The following is a 13,988-nucleotide window of genomic DNA, read 5'->3' as shown; positions in this document are numbered from 1 at the left end:
TATAGGGACACTGATAAATTGGCGAATAATTATTTGCCCATTTCTGTTTTGCACATTATTCGTGTTTAGATTAATCAATTTATACTTTTTTTCCCTTTTAAATTCTTTTAGCTTCAAGTAGCTGAAAAACAAAAAGAGCTATTCATTTATATAATAAGGTCTGAATTTTTTATAAATTGAGCAACTTCTACATTCAGATTCTTTCTGAAATATTCTGGTAAACAGTGAAGGGAATTACTAAGTCCTCTCAATGAACCAGAAAAACACAGTTAGTTGTGCAAGCGTATGCTGGGTTTTTTTTTTCTTTATTTATTTTTTTTAAGGCAACAATCACCCAGAAATGCTTTTGAATGCCTAGTATTGCATACTATTTTACAAATGACTCTCCTACTGCACTCAATTATTTCAAATTGTTTTGTAGCTTTGATATCAGAAAATATCCACTTTCAAGTACATTTCAATAAGAGATATTCATAAATTAGAGAGGATTTATTTTTCTTGGCAACCATCAAAGTGGTAACATTCTCCTTGAGCACGACACAAGTAAACACACTCCCCTTCTAGAAAAAGAAAGAGTGTGTGTGTGTGTGTGGGGGGGGGGGTGTCGCTCAAGTTACTCTGCTTCTGATGTTGGCATAATGTAGATCACACAGCAGACTATTCCTTCTGAAATCCCCAATTATGCTATAATACAAGGCCATGTATCCGTTACATGTTGTCACGTACAATTAAGGTTTCGCTCGTTCCCAGGAGGCCACAGTCCTCTGTGCTTTCATTCTTTAATTGCAAATAGGAATTTAAGAATATTAAGAATTAATGACTGGCTAAGTGTGCATGTGTGCTGTATATCTGTGTGTGCATAGGAGACACTTTTAATACTGGGTGTACAAGCAGTATGTGAAGTGTGGGGTTTAATGATATCCCTATCCTTCACTATGATGAGAACCGCACTGATCAGCTTCTTTTGTTGCTAATCCCCCCGGGGAACTCAGTTGACCACTGCTATTAAAATCAGTAAATTCCCCATTAGCACAATGTCAGAGGTGATTGTCAGGAGGAGGGAGACATTATCTCAAACTAGCTGTTGGACTTTATTAGCTCTGCTGAGAAGGCGGGATAAGATGTTGTAAGATGCAGAGTTGGCAGAAGAAGGGGAAATAGTGGTTTAAACTGATGACACTGGGAGCCTTTTAAACTGTTGGAGCTCCATTTGGAATATTTTTCTAGTTTCCCAGAAGATTGCCCAATCATGTATGTGCATGTTTATAGTTGCTAGTTTTTATCTGCAAAGGTGCACCCCCACTTCATTCTTTAGGCATTTATTTCCAGTAATGCATTACACTGCACCAAGCTTTGTATATTCAGCCACAGTCACATATAAAACGCAGTCCTTAAGACCAAGGCTGGCTACTAAATCCATAGTACAATGTGGATTATAAAGACAGATGTCAGTGCATGTGGAACTCATATAACCTGTCCAAAATACATTTAACACCCAGATATGTCAAACATGCTGACATTGTGTGCTTGATGTTAAATCCTCAACTTAAGTAGTGTGACTACTTTCAAGTACACATACTGTATGCTTCATATCTTCTTTTTTTCTTAAGTATGTTCCTATGTGACTCTGTGTGGTATTTTTAGTGTTTGACATCCATCACAATGTGAGGTTCTTCAAGGTTAGACCAACCCAAGTGTATTTTAGCTAACTGTTAACTGTACCTTGCTTGGTCTCTGAGTAAATTACACATGCAGCTTCAGTACCTCTCTTCTGGTCTGTTGTAAACAGCAGGTAGCCAGCGAGCTCAAAGCAGAGAACTTTAATTATACCCCCAGCTCTCATTCTTGCAGACATTTTACTGTGTTCAGTTACATGCAGGCCAAGGCTGAGGCTGGGAATGGAACTGAGGCTGAGCCAGGGGATTCAGACACAGCAGCCAATCAAAGATTTATCACCCAGCCATCCAGCCTTTTGCCATCTGGAGATTCACACCATCTCTGTAGTCAATCCCATGGAGTAGAGCCATGATGGGATTCTTTCTGTATCACACTGTGTGTGTGTGTGTGTGTGTGTGTGTGTGTGTGTGTGTGTGTTTGTGTGTCCATGTGTCACACTATCCTCCTGTCTTGCTTTTTTGCTCATGCCCTTAGAACTAATTAACCACTTGTGAAAGCAAAGTGGGACTGGAGTTGATAAATTTGATATACTCTGAGAGGAAAAAACTCTGAGAGCACATATCCTGTCACATCTAAACAGGGTAGCAGCTATTTTCTCAGCAGAAAATGAATATTATTTCATGTTGTGAGATGTTCAATAAGGATTAATCGCATATGTTTAATTTAGGTCTCATGTAATTTGTCTCTTGAAACAGTGCTATAGAAAACTACATTTCTGCACTACTTGTGAGATTTATTGTAAGTCAGCAGTAAAAACACAATGAAACAAAAAAATCTGCAAGAAGGTGAACACGAAAGCTCAACCACATGGACTCCAGGGGGATTTGAGCTGTCTGCCAAGTCTACTAAGCATACATCATCTGAACAATCTAGATATAATCAGAACCAAATGGTTAGGAGCCCAACAGACCATATGTGGAATAGCTGCATGATTTTCAGGGAGTATATATTGATAAGCCGATGTCTGGAACTCACGGCTGTTCCTCAAGATAGCTGCTAGCTTTCCCATCTGATTCATACTGTCTGTGTCATCAACTTGTGTTTAAGAGAAGCCTAGAACAATTGCATACAGTACATTTGATGTTATCACCACATGAGACATGAACAATGTTAACTCACCAGATTTTTTTTCTTTTTAAATACCGCAGTAGTACTCCATAGCACTCTGTGCTATTTTGGGCAAAGGGAATAAAAGGAAATGCCACAAAGTGAGGGGCGTGAGGATACAAGCGGAGGCGTTTATTCCCCTTCAGCGTTATTGCTCTGTTCATGAAAATATATGTAGAAAGGTTGTACAACCACTGTGTGAGAGACAGAGCAGCCTTCCACACACTCTCAACACAGTCTGCTTAGACCATTCTGACAGTGAAAAAGACAGAAGCAGGGATAGAAAGGAGACAGATGAGAAATGTGACAGTAAGAAAACTAATGAGTAGGGGCTGTAAAAAGGGGATATATATTTAGAATTTGAATAAGATAGAGTTTGTGAGCAAGGGACTATGGGATATACGCATGTAATGCTTGCTTGGCCATTTCACTTTAGTCTGCATGGCACATTGAGGCCAATGATACTCGGTGACTGTCAGCTGACCTGATTCAACACCAGACAGATCACTGTCTTACTTCTTATTCACCTCCTCCTCATTGCCTGTATTTTCATATCTTGAAAGAACAAGAAGTTTTCATTCTAAGCAGCTGTCTTAAGGTCCATGAGCATGCCCAAATTTTCCTTAAGAGCTGAATTTAAATTCACTGAGAATTCACTATAGCAGTTGTTTTCTAGTGAATAGGTAAATGTCATTAGTGCTTCTTTGGTTACATGCACATTTCTGTGTCGCATAGTTATCACGCATTGTGCTCGCTAATGCACACTGTTATCGTGCGATACGTGTATTTCTGCTGTGATGTTGTGATAGGCCAGGGTAATGAGCCACAGTGAGAGCAAGGTGGAGCTCAGTCGGGTGGAGCTGATACATATCTTTCTGGTGTGCCCGAAAGAAAAACGTTTGTCTGCCTAAGAGACTCACGTGAGCACTTCCTCCTCACTCTGACCTTCCTCTTTCCCTCAGGCTCACCTCTCTCGTCTGCCCATCTCAAACACTTTCTGACACCGCCACTATTTCCACAACTTTGGCCATCACTCTCGTGTTTCAGTCTGTCACCTTCATCTTTGGTCCTTACTGAGCTGTCTTGTTTTATAATGCTCTGTATCTCAGCCTCTCTTTACTGCTGTTGCCTCATCCTGTAAGTCTGTCTTTCTCTGGTGTATTTTTTTCACTTCCTATTCCTACAATTCAATTCAGTTTAATTACATTTTATTTATATAGGGCCAAATCACAACAATAGTTGCCTCAAGGCACTTATAGTATGTTTAATTTTAAGGAATTCTTTGCTTAATGTCACATATTACCCTGATAATCATGATCACCATTTTTTAAACATTCTTGTTATTAATTTGTAATTCATAACCTTTTTTCTTCTGTCTTTAGCCCGTGCCCATTGATGACTCCTTCTGTGGTCTGGACATCAACCAGCCACTTGGCGGCTCTCAACTAGTGACTGGCCACACTCTCTACACTGAGACTCGGGACCGTATGACTTCTGTGACCTCTTATGTCTACAATGGCTACTGTGTAGCTTTTGTGGGTACCAAGAGTGGACGCCTGAAGAAGGTGAGTACCAACTCCCTTCCTCTTCTCATCCAGCAGTTAAAGGTCTCTTGTATAAGTTCTCTGCTTGTGTTATTACTGTGATACATAGGGAGTTATACTGCTCAATAGTCCAGAGGGGACTGACACTGTGAAGTGGTCCTATTTCTGTGTAGATAGATGTTGGTCACAAGGAAACATAGCTGCTTAATATTTAATCCCAGCTGTCAAAGTGTCAGGGAGGTGTAATGGCAACAGCTAGCTCACTGTAGTGGTCATTACCAGTTCCTTGTTAAGTGAGCTCTAGTGTTGCACTGTTAAGTATCCTGCACTGAACCATTAATTTTAATAGGCACCTTTCTGCTTTGGCCCACTGAGAGCCAAGGGAAAGAGCCAGCCCATGCACTGAAATTCCTAGTCTTGGTGAGAGAATACAAAGGCTACAGAGGGTTAAGGGCTCCTGGCCAGTTAATAATAATAGATTTCACACCCTAGCTACAGGAAACATGGTATTACTGTGGATTTATATTTCACTGGGAAATCTACACCACAGCTACGCCGTAATGGCAAATCCCTCTGAGACCTTACATTGTAACTTACGGTGTAACCTGACGTAGAAATGTGTCTACAAGTCCCATCAATGCAACTCACAACTATTGCGATGGGCTGTTCAGTACTGTTGATTCCTTATATGCATTTCAGGCAACTTTTTCGCATTGAATTTTCAGCGAGAGAATAAGAATCATGATCTCAATATAAGGAATAATAATCATAGCATCAATAAAAGGATTTACACATGTTGGCAAATTCCTAGAGGAGGATGGGTGAAACTATTGGACATGAGAGAATGTGCAAAGAAGTGAAAAACAGTCAGGAACAGAAGAAAGAAATTTTAATTGTTTCTGCTGGTTGGCACCACATGTAAAACACTGGGAGACAACTGCGTGGTAATTAACGCGTAATGCCACATGCATTAGTATAAATGTCAGTAATGATGTTGGCCACTTATGTAGGTTACGTTACAGGCTCAGAAGTCTAAATCAGGCATGAGATTAAACTTTTGACTAGCTGGAATAAATAGTGCAGAGGAGAAGTGCTATTAAGTGCCGCTCTGCGTTCTGGGATGGAGAGTTTGATTGTCAGTCAGACACATCTATGATTTATTGATTGTTTTCAAACAGCTCTTGCACTGTTGTGTGACACTGACATTCCCCCAAACAGCTGATTAGCTATATATATTGTTGGACATTGACACTTATTATTTTTATATTTATTTTGGCTATTTAAAAAACAAGTATATGTTACACCAATGTAATGCATATAGGTTTAATATACAGACTCTCAGCTTTAACTTAAGCAACTTGTAAGTGTTGCTATACACAGTCCCCCTTTCTCAGGGGCCAAAATGTAGTTACCTGTCTGGTAATATTCTGTGATATACTATATGTATGTATGGCTTTGGTTGAAATTTGAGTTTTCGGGTAGGCCTATCATAGTTGTCCTTTGTCTCGTGTCCAGACTGCAATTAGACAGCTAGTTGAAGGATACTGATAGATTTATTGACCTTGCTTCTCCCCTAATTGGGCTGACTGTCTCAGTGTCATTCTGAGATCACAAATGTCAGGAGTGGAACATAAATGTCAGTGTCGTGGGTTATTTTGGACTTCATCTTTTCATTATTAAATCAATTTACTAATCAGGCTGTTGTGTAGAGAATATTAATTTGACTTAACCCCCAGTTTGAGCTTTTAAATAATGTCAACTTTTTTTTAACCTTTTCATCTGTTTCAATTATTTGCAACAGAGGAGTGTTTTCCTCACTCTGTTGCTTGCATATGGTGTGTGTTTGCCTGTTTCTTTCCACACTCCTGTCTGTACCTGCCGCTCGCAATCACCCGTTTCCCTCTGCTATGTCCTTAGTCTGTTTCAAAATCCATGCAAAATAGCCTTCTGTGCATCTGTGTGACTTTGACTCCATACAGAGGCGTGACTGTAACCACAGTAACGCTAAGGTGGGGCGGGAATTAACCAGGATATGAGAAGCGCACCTAGACAAAAGGTACCACGGTCCAGTGGTCAGAACATAAAAAAAGCTAGCAGTCACCCACAGAGGATGATCCCATGACACACAGAATATGGTTTCACTAACAGAGCACATTAGAAAGTTCAAATGATATGTTGTCTTAATATTTATGATTATAATAATCTTCTTACTATGAGGTGGCTGAAGTGAGAAAATCGTGGAAAAAAAGTTAACTCTGTTAAAATATTCTCAGTAATGTGAATAAACTCAGCACGAGATTATATTAAGTGTAGAAATCAAAATGATGTCCGTCATAATTGTATATTTCTGTGACATTCCCAAAACTTAAATAGCATTTTGCGTTGTTAACTCAGGTTTTTACTGCTAAATAAAAGATTGTATTTTAGTGTGGTCTTGCTGTCAAAGTAAGTTTGGAGGACTTTAATTGAACCTAATTTGCTTTTGATCGCGTGAGAATATATGCACTGAAATTTGCAAGCAGATGTGCTGTTGGATAGTGAAACGTGATGATTTGCATGAACGCAAATGATCAACAATGTACAAGCTCTGACTGCTGGGAGAATGACAGAGAATTGGGATTCCCCTGTGGCAATTTGCAGCAGCTTAAAAAAAAGCTGTTTTCATGTATAATGACTAATCAGTAATTAATAATAATCAGTCTGTCCGAAGTATGCATTGTTTACACTGAATGTTATTCAACACCCCGGCTATCGCCTCCACCCCACCCTTCCCCCCCAGCCTGCCCTGCCATGCCGGGAGCAGGGCAGGGCAGGCAGGGGGGCAGAGGGATAGGGTGACCTGAAGAGTATGAGCTGCAGTTTCCTCTGCAAAGGGATGATAAGCTCCTACAGAGTTGCATGAGACACCTACATGGAGTAGGATGCTGGAGGCTTCCTGCAGATCTGAGCATGACACAGCTAGGGTGACAAGATTTGTTGCTTTGCTGGTGATACAGTGCTATACCTCCAGCTCTTTCATGCATCCAAGAAAGACAGACAGATGGGGAAAGGGAGGGGTGTGGTGCATAGGGATGCACGATTACAGGATGTGAGTGTGAGCCACGATGAGCAAAAAATAGGAAAACAGAGTAGCAGGAATAGGCATCTTTAGAAGAAGAAGCAAGAAGGTACTAGGGGAGGGAGGAAGAGACCGTCGAAATGTGAATTTTGTGCCGCCAAAGAAACCAGGGCTGCACCACTGCTTGTAATTGGATTGGCTCCCTTCCCAAAGAATACCCCCTCCCCATCCTTCCACTCAATGCTTCCCCATTCAATCCCACTCCTCCTTCCCTCCCTCCATTTCCCTCTTGCTTTCCCTGCAGATCAGCTCCCGTATATGCTGCTGTTTCCTTGGCTTTGCGGGAACATGGCAAAGCATGAGGGATGATGTTGGCAGATATCGCTGCCTGTGGCAGGCTTTTGTAGGGGATTGATTGAGGAAGAGGGGTTAAGAGGGTGGGGGAGTAAGCAGACACCAAAGTAAGAAAAATGCTTATATAGTGTGGCAGACTGCAGGAAACAATAACACTACATAGGAGTCTCATACAGTGCTGCAGCAAAAAATATTCTGTCGTGATGTTAGCAGGGTGTGAAGTCATTGCATTTTGCTGAGAGATGTTGGAACAAACGGGCATCTCATATACTTTATGAACTTAGAGTATTTCACTGCAAGCATAGATTAACACATAGTACTACAATGCATAAGCTGTGTGGTTGAATGTGTTGTGAGGCTTCCATAAATTGGTTGTGGACTTCTGGGTGGTATTCTTGCAGGCAGTGATTGATGGTGGAGGCCAGTAGGTGTTCACCTCAGCAGAAAGCTGTAGGAGACACCCAGTACACCAACCCTTATGAATGTGTTTTAGCGACAGGAAAACCATTTACAATGAGGAATAAACTAGACCTTTATCCCAGTCAAAGCTATCATTACAGATCTTCTAGTGAGCTGGTAGTCCTGCTCTTAAGTTAATGTATTATTTAAATTGTAGAGCAAGATGTAAAGTAATTGTGTCCAGACTACATATTATCCACATCAGCCTGTATCATCTATGTTATCACGCTTATGTACACAGAGACCAAAGATGGCTCTGTGGGTTAACTTTATGAAGATAGGCAATCTGCTATGCAATTGGACACACATTACCCAAGAATTGCATCATCTAAGTTAAAATTGACTGTGTGTGGTTCACTTTGTGCCGGGGAGGAGGCATATCCCATATGGGGACTGGGATTGGTGGGAATCAACGATGGCATTATGGAGCAGAGGAGCTGCGGAAAGCATTGCCTTTGATATAGATGGGGTTGGAGGGCACTGCTGCACATGTAAAATTAGATGTTGAAAGAAGCCAGAACAAAAAATGAATGGGAAAGTTAAAGCATGTTCAGCAGAGGGGCATTCATGATTCCCATCTTAATTGGAGTCAGTTCACAGACAATGAGAAGAAACATTCTCTATCCCTGTTTTTCTCACAAGCTCAACAGAGTTGTTGAACCTGGGACCATAGGGATACATTCCCAAATGGTAGGCTCCCATGTATTCTAAATCCTGCAAAACTATTAAGATCCAAACAGGCTTTGCGATTACATTATGAAAAGGTAACTGAGTCATGAAGGATTGGCATAATCTGTAGAGCTATTGTACTGTATTCTTTACAAACAGCAATTATTTTAGTAAATGTAGGCTAGTTTACCCTTCAGTGTTTTGGTTTGGATTAGGCGAACAGTAAACCAAAAATGGAAAAGTTTGTTGTTGGTCTTTCTGTCATGCCCTGATGAATAATGGGGTAATTGGTTTGGATAATGTGTTTTGTAGCTAAAAGAGGCAACTTAAAAGGGTGGTTCAGGTGTTTAACTGGACAAATGTCCCGTAGATCTGGTTAACGTAGCAGAGTGTGCGCAGCTTACTCACATGGCTCCCACAGTAGCCTGAAGAAAAGCAGGGTTGTGTGTGTTGTGTAGACAGTGCTGTGGGGGGGTCACTGAGGGGAACAGCTGATCACAGGGCATAAAGTATTCCAGACTTAAAAGGCTTGTAAATGCAAGCAGCTGCTACTACAGGGTCCTGGTGGACAAGTGACCATCCTCTCTCCAACCCCACTCTCACCCTTCTAGGCTGTGGTTACCCCGAACAGAGAGGGTGATCTTGCAATGAACCTCTGTGAATTATTTCTTGGATTTGTTGCTCTGAGAAAGAATACGATCAGAGCGACTTGGGTGTTTGGCCTATCAGCCCAGAGGTTGCTCACCTGTCTTTGTGTGGCCTGGCTTTGCCTGGCATGGATTTTTATGTGGAATTGATGGATTAGCTCAGCAAATTTACTCACTGCTTTCCAACTCTTGACTTTTGTTTTCACTGTAGCCCAGCTATGTTGTCTAAATAGTAATGCACAAGGATACTGGGGCAGTAATGAAGGAGAGAAAGAAAGTAGAACAGATGGAAAAACTGAGTCGGTGAAATAATAATAGACACACAGATGAACATCTAGAGTAAAAGAGGGAGAGAAGCACTAACTATCATTGAGGATGATGTCCATAGCAACAGCTGAGGCTCATGGCAACAACTGAAAGGAGGCCCATCCTGTTCCCCCAGGGGTACAAATTATTTTGAAAACAGAAGTGAGCCATCCTGTCACCTGCATCCCCTAAAATGCGCTAACACAGAGTGACTATGTGGATATATGAAACCTAACGTCTTTTTATGGAAAATGTTCAGTTTTTGTTCATAATTCCAAAAACAAATTCCAAAAACCTAAAAGCACAGAAAATTAATCATTTTTACGGCTTTATTAAAGATCTTTGTAGTCCGTACACAACATAAATTAACCTCACAATACAATACAATACAAAGAAATACAATTACAAGTGAAAAGAACTGTCACAATTGCCACCAGGTAGAACTTATTTCCAGTCATCATAGTCAGTAATTGCGATTTCTCACTGAATGCTTTATATAATAACAATTGCATCACTTAGATTGAATAGTGTGTTCTACTTAATCCCAGACTAAACAAATAATTGCGTTCCATTGTTAAATTATTGTTTGTTTTACCTTGTGTGGTTAAAATTAAATGGAAAAACATCACACGAAATACACCTATTTATGGAGCAACTGACATTTTAGATTAAAAAGTGGCATGTATGGGTGATTATTTAACTGATATTACAGCTGTGTTATGCCCCTATTACAACCATCTTTGTGGGTCTCTCTCTCCTTGATTGCTGGCAATCTTTTTAATCATGTTAAACTATCAATACAGCCTCAGTTTCCCTACTAGAAACAGCTGGGCGCTTGGCATACCCTCTAGAAATCACTGTTGCTGGTCAAATAATTTTTTTCCTCCCAGCACAATTTCCAGCACATCCACAGAGAGGCTGGATCAAACCAACACAATATCCAAAACTGCAAACAGAGGCAAATTTAATTTGTGTAGCATTTGTGTGTGGTAGCTGAGAAAGACGATCTGTTTTACAATTTCAAAAAAAAAATATATATACTGTAAAGCTCTGTCTTGTGGAATAAAACAGTCTGATCAACAGCAGGATATTGGGGGGGAAAGGAACTTCAGCCAGGACTGAAGAAGTCCTCTGTTGGGTGATTATTGAGACTATATAAATTACTTTCGTTGGGATGTTAAATCTGGAAGAATCATATTGTTTGTATTCTGTTTATTTTAAATGATATATTTCTGTAGAGGCTGTGTATCTTTGGGTGTAAAGATGGTTGCCATAAATGTTTAATTACCACAACCATCTCTCTAGTCCAGCTCAACCCCAGCTTGTTTATGGATTTTTGGACTGGCAGGATGCCTGTGTGACCTTTTCGAACCTGGCCTCTACTTGCTCCTGCCCAGTCTGTTACCCTGAGCCAGATAAAGAGGTGGCCAGCGGCATCCCCAGCCTGCAGGAGCAGGCTGTGCCTTTCATGGCTCTCTTTAGAGCACAAGCTTCTCTATCTGCCAGACCTGGTCGAGGCTTCCCTAAACACTTCACTGTTAAAAGGCCAGCAGAAGACCAAGAGCCCCTGCTGTTCCATTCATCTGAGCTTTATATCTTTTTTTTCTTTGTCTGCCTGATTTACTCACTTTCTGTCAGTCGTTCCGTCTCATTCCCCCTGTCTTTTCATAGCAGTGAGTTAAATGTAGCCAGGTCAGTCAGCTTGGTTTCTGCTCAGTTTTTTTTCTCTTCCCTCTCATGTCTCACTTTCTACCCCATTCTCTGTCTCAGTCTCTAACTCTTTCTGCCACTCTATTTTTCCTTCTTCTTGCTGCTCAGACTTTTACAATGACACAGCCTACCCTGCAGTGATCTCATTAATCACATTCAAACAGCTCTATGTTGCTTTCTCTCCTTCCATGTGTCTCCCTCTCCTTTCACTTCCTCTAATTGCCTGCTCTTTTCTCTGCCAGTGTTTCGAAGGAAGTGTTTTTCATTATCTAACAACAGGAGACAAACACTCATACAGTGCATACATTTTACAACAGATGGATTTTATACATGTAGGCTTTATTTAGCCTAAAGGTATTCATTCACCTATGCCAAAATGTCTTCCGAATCCCGAAAGAGACAAAGTCTGATTCACACATGTCCCTAAATGTGTTGTGCACTACGTATTTATTCATTTACCACAGAGATTACTTTTTTTTGTCTGAACAGAACTTTTTTGTGAGACCTTTCATTAACAATGCATTTTATTACTATTATTTAGGAGACAAATATTCCCCGTAGAGTGTGTCCCATAATTGGACTAACTTCACAAGTGAGATTAATTAACCCATTGTTGATTAGAGCCACTTTTCACTGGAGACTGTCTAAAGAAAAAGCCTTGCAGTAATCTAGCTTCTTCAGCATGTTTTCCTATTGATTAGGCTTCAAATTATGTTAATGGTGGAGTTATGTAGCTTGAACTTTTTGTTATGTTTAAAAACTCTCACTTTTAAACTTTTGTTTGCATGGAGAGCTATAAATGAAGTGTGTGTCATTGCTTTGTGTGACTTTTATTGATGTGTGAAGCCATTGTGCTGTTAGGATTAAGAAGCCGCATCAAACGCAGATCCGCGTCTTCCAGGATACACAGAAAGGTAAACAAGTTAGGAAAAAGCTGAATGTTCTCTTCATTTCTAATGAATATTGTATTTTCCAAAATTTCCAAGCAATTGAATGTGTAATATAAAACACACAAAAATACTGTATGTACAGAACATGATGGCGCGTTGGGAGGCAGCTTATCCCAGCCTATCAGTTTTAGCTGTTTAGTCTGCTGCTAGTGTAGGCACCACAGGGAGAACATTTGAAATTCATAGAAATAGTTATCAGTTTTTGCTATTGATCTGTTACTCTGGAAATGGTATAGTATGGGTGTAAGCCTTATTTATTTATTTTCTTTTTGCCTGAGGTATGAATTTCTGAGTTGAAATGTCTTCCAGTAGTTCCACCAATCAAAGAGGAAAATTTTCTCTCTGCTAAATGAACTTTAAGTATTCAGCACTTGACTTGTGTCCCTTCTGCAGCAAGTGTGAAATGGAACACAGTTCTTTTTTTCTTCTTCATTTTCTCCACTGACCTTGCTGAAATAGACAGGCAGAAAAGGACGGATAGCCAAAGAGTAAACATCTTTAGGACAGAATGGCGAAAAAAATAGAGAAAATAGATTAGCAAGCAACATCTGTCAAAGTGGATGACTGGCTCAGTGCCAGGCTTTATTGATTTGCTTTACAAAGCACTTGAATGGGCCAGATAACTGTGATTAGCCAATTCATTACTGCTGGCTCTTAGAGTGGTCCAAAATTAGATAAAAGGGGGAATAGGAAGGACAGAGGGGGATGAGAGCAAACTTGTACTTTGTAAACTTGAACAGAAACTCCAGCAGTGACCCACTATAGACGGAATCTTTTTGAAGTTTGTGGTGAATTTTCCATATTTTACATGCATCTTAATGATCGTCCTCATTAGAAGCAGTTAGAAAATTAAAAAAAGAAAAGAAAGCCATGCCTTGTTTATGTGTTTGATATCATGCATAATCATTCCAGATTACACAAGCAATGAAAACAACATTCCTCTCATCTATTTTGCAAATGTGTACTTCCATTTCAATAAGCTTATAGTGCCAATAGATCTTATAAATGAGAATTGTTTGGGCTTTGATGATATACTAAACCGTTGTCTATGCCGAGGCAAACTGAGTGTGACAGCTACTAATGTTTCTGTCTGATAGTGAGACAGCTTTACTGCTTCTACTTCATACAAGACAGCAGCAGCTATCAGTTCCTTTAGAGTTAGGCTTGTCCTAGTGACAGCATTGTTTAATGCATTTCTGTGATCACACAATGTTTACAGGAAGCTTTAATGGGCGCTACACAAATCATTTCTTTGATACATGCTTTTTGTCATTGAATAGTCATCTGCTTATCATACATTATGGACGTTATGACAATAAAAATTGGGGATTGTAGTAATGTGCCTCATTCTTTCTTGTTGTGACATTAAATACCACAGCTGTCCGGTTTCCCATTGAGATTTTGCCTCTTGGTTAAATCTCTGACAGTGAAGGATTGAGGCAAGCAGACCCTTATCGTTCACCCTTGTTTTCCTTTCGCAATGATTTCCTTTTTACATTTTATTTTC

The 13,988-nt window shown here is 40.1% G+C and overlaps 1 protein-coding gene across 2 annotated transcripts in view; it reads left to right on the top strand.

Annotated features, from left to right (window-relative positions):
• plxna2 (plexin A2) overlaps positions 1-13,988 on the top strand; it is a 160,267-nt gene that overhangs the window by 25,967 nt on the left and 120,312 nt on the right. For both annotated transcript variants that reach the window (XM_063465510.1, XM_063465509.1), the window contains exon 3: positions 4,167-4,349. In XM_063465510.1, the coding sequence (XP_063321580.1) occupies positions 4,167-4,349 (183 nt within the window). The remainder of the gene's footprint in view (positions 1-4,166; positions 4,350-13,988) is intronic.

Source organism: Pelmatolapia mariae, linkage group LG20 (genome assembly GCF_036321145.2).
Source record: "Pelmatolapia mariae isolate MD_Pm_ZW linkage group LG20, Pm_UMD_F_2, whole genome shotgun sequence".
NCBI classification, from domain to species: Eukaryota; Metazoa; Chordata; class Actinopteri; order Cichliformes; family Cichlidae; genus Pelmatolapia; species Pelmatolapia mariae.
The sequence above is the reverse complement of the archived record's forward strand: the minus strand, read 5'-3'. Positions and strand labels throughout refer to the sequence as shown.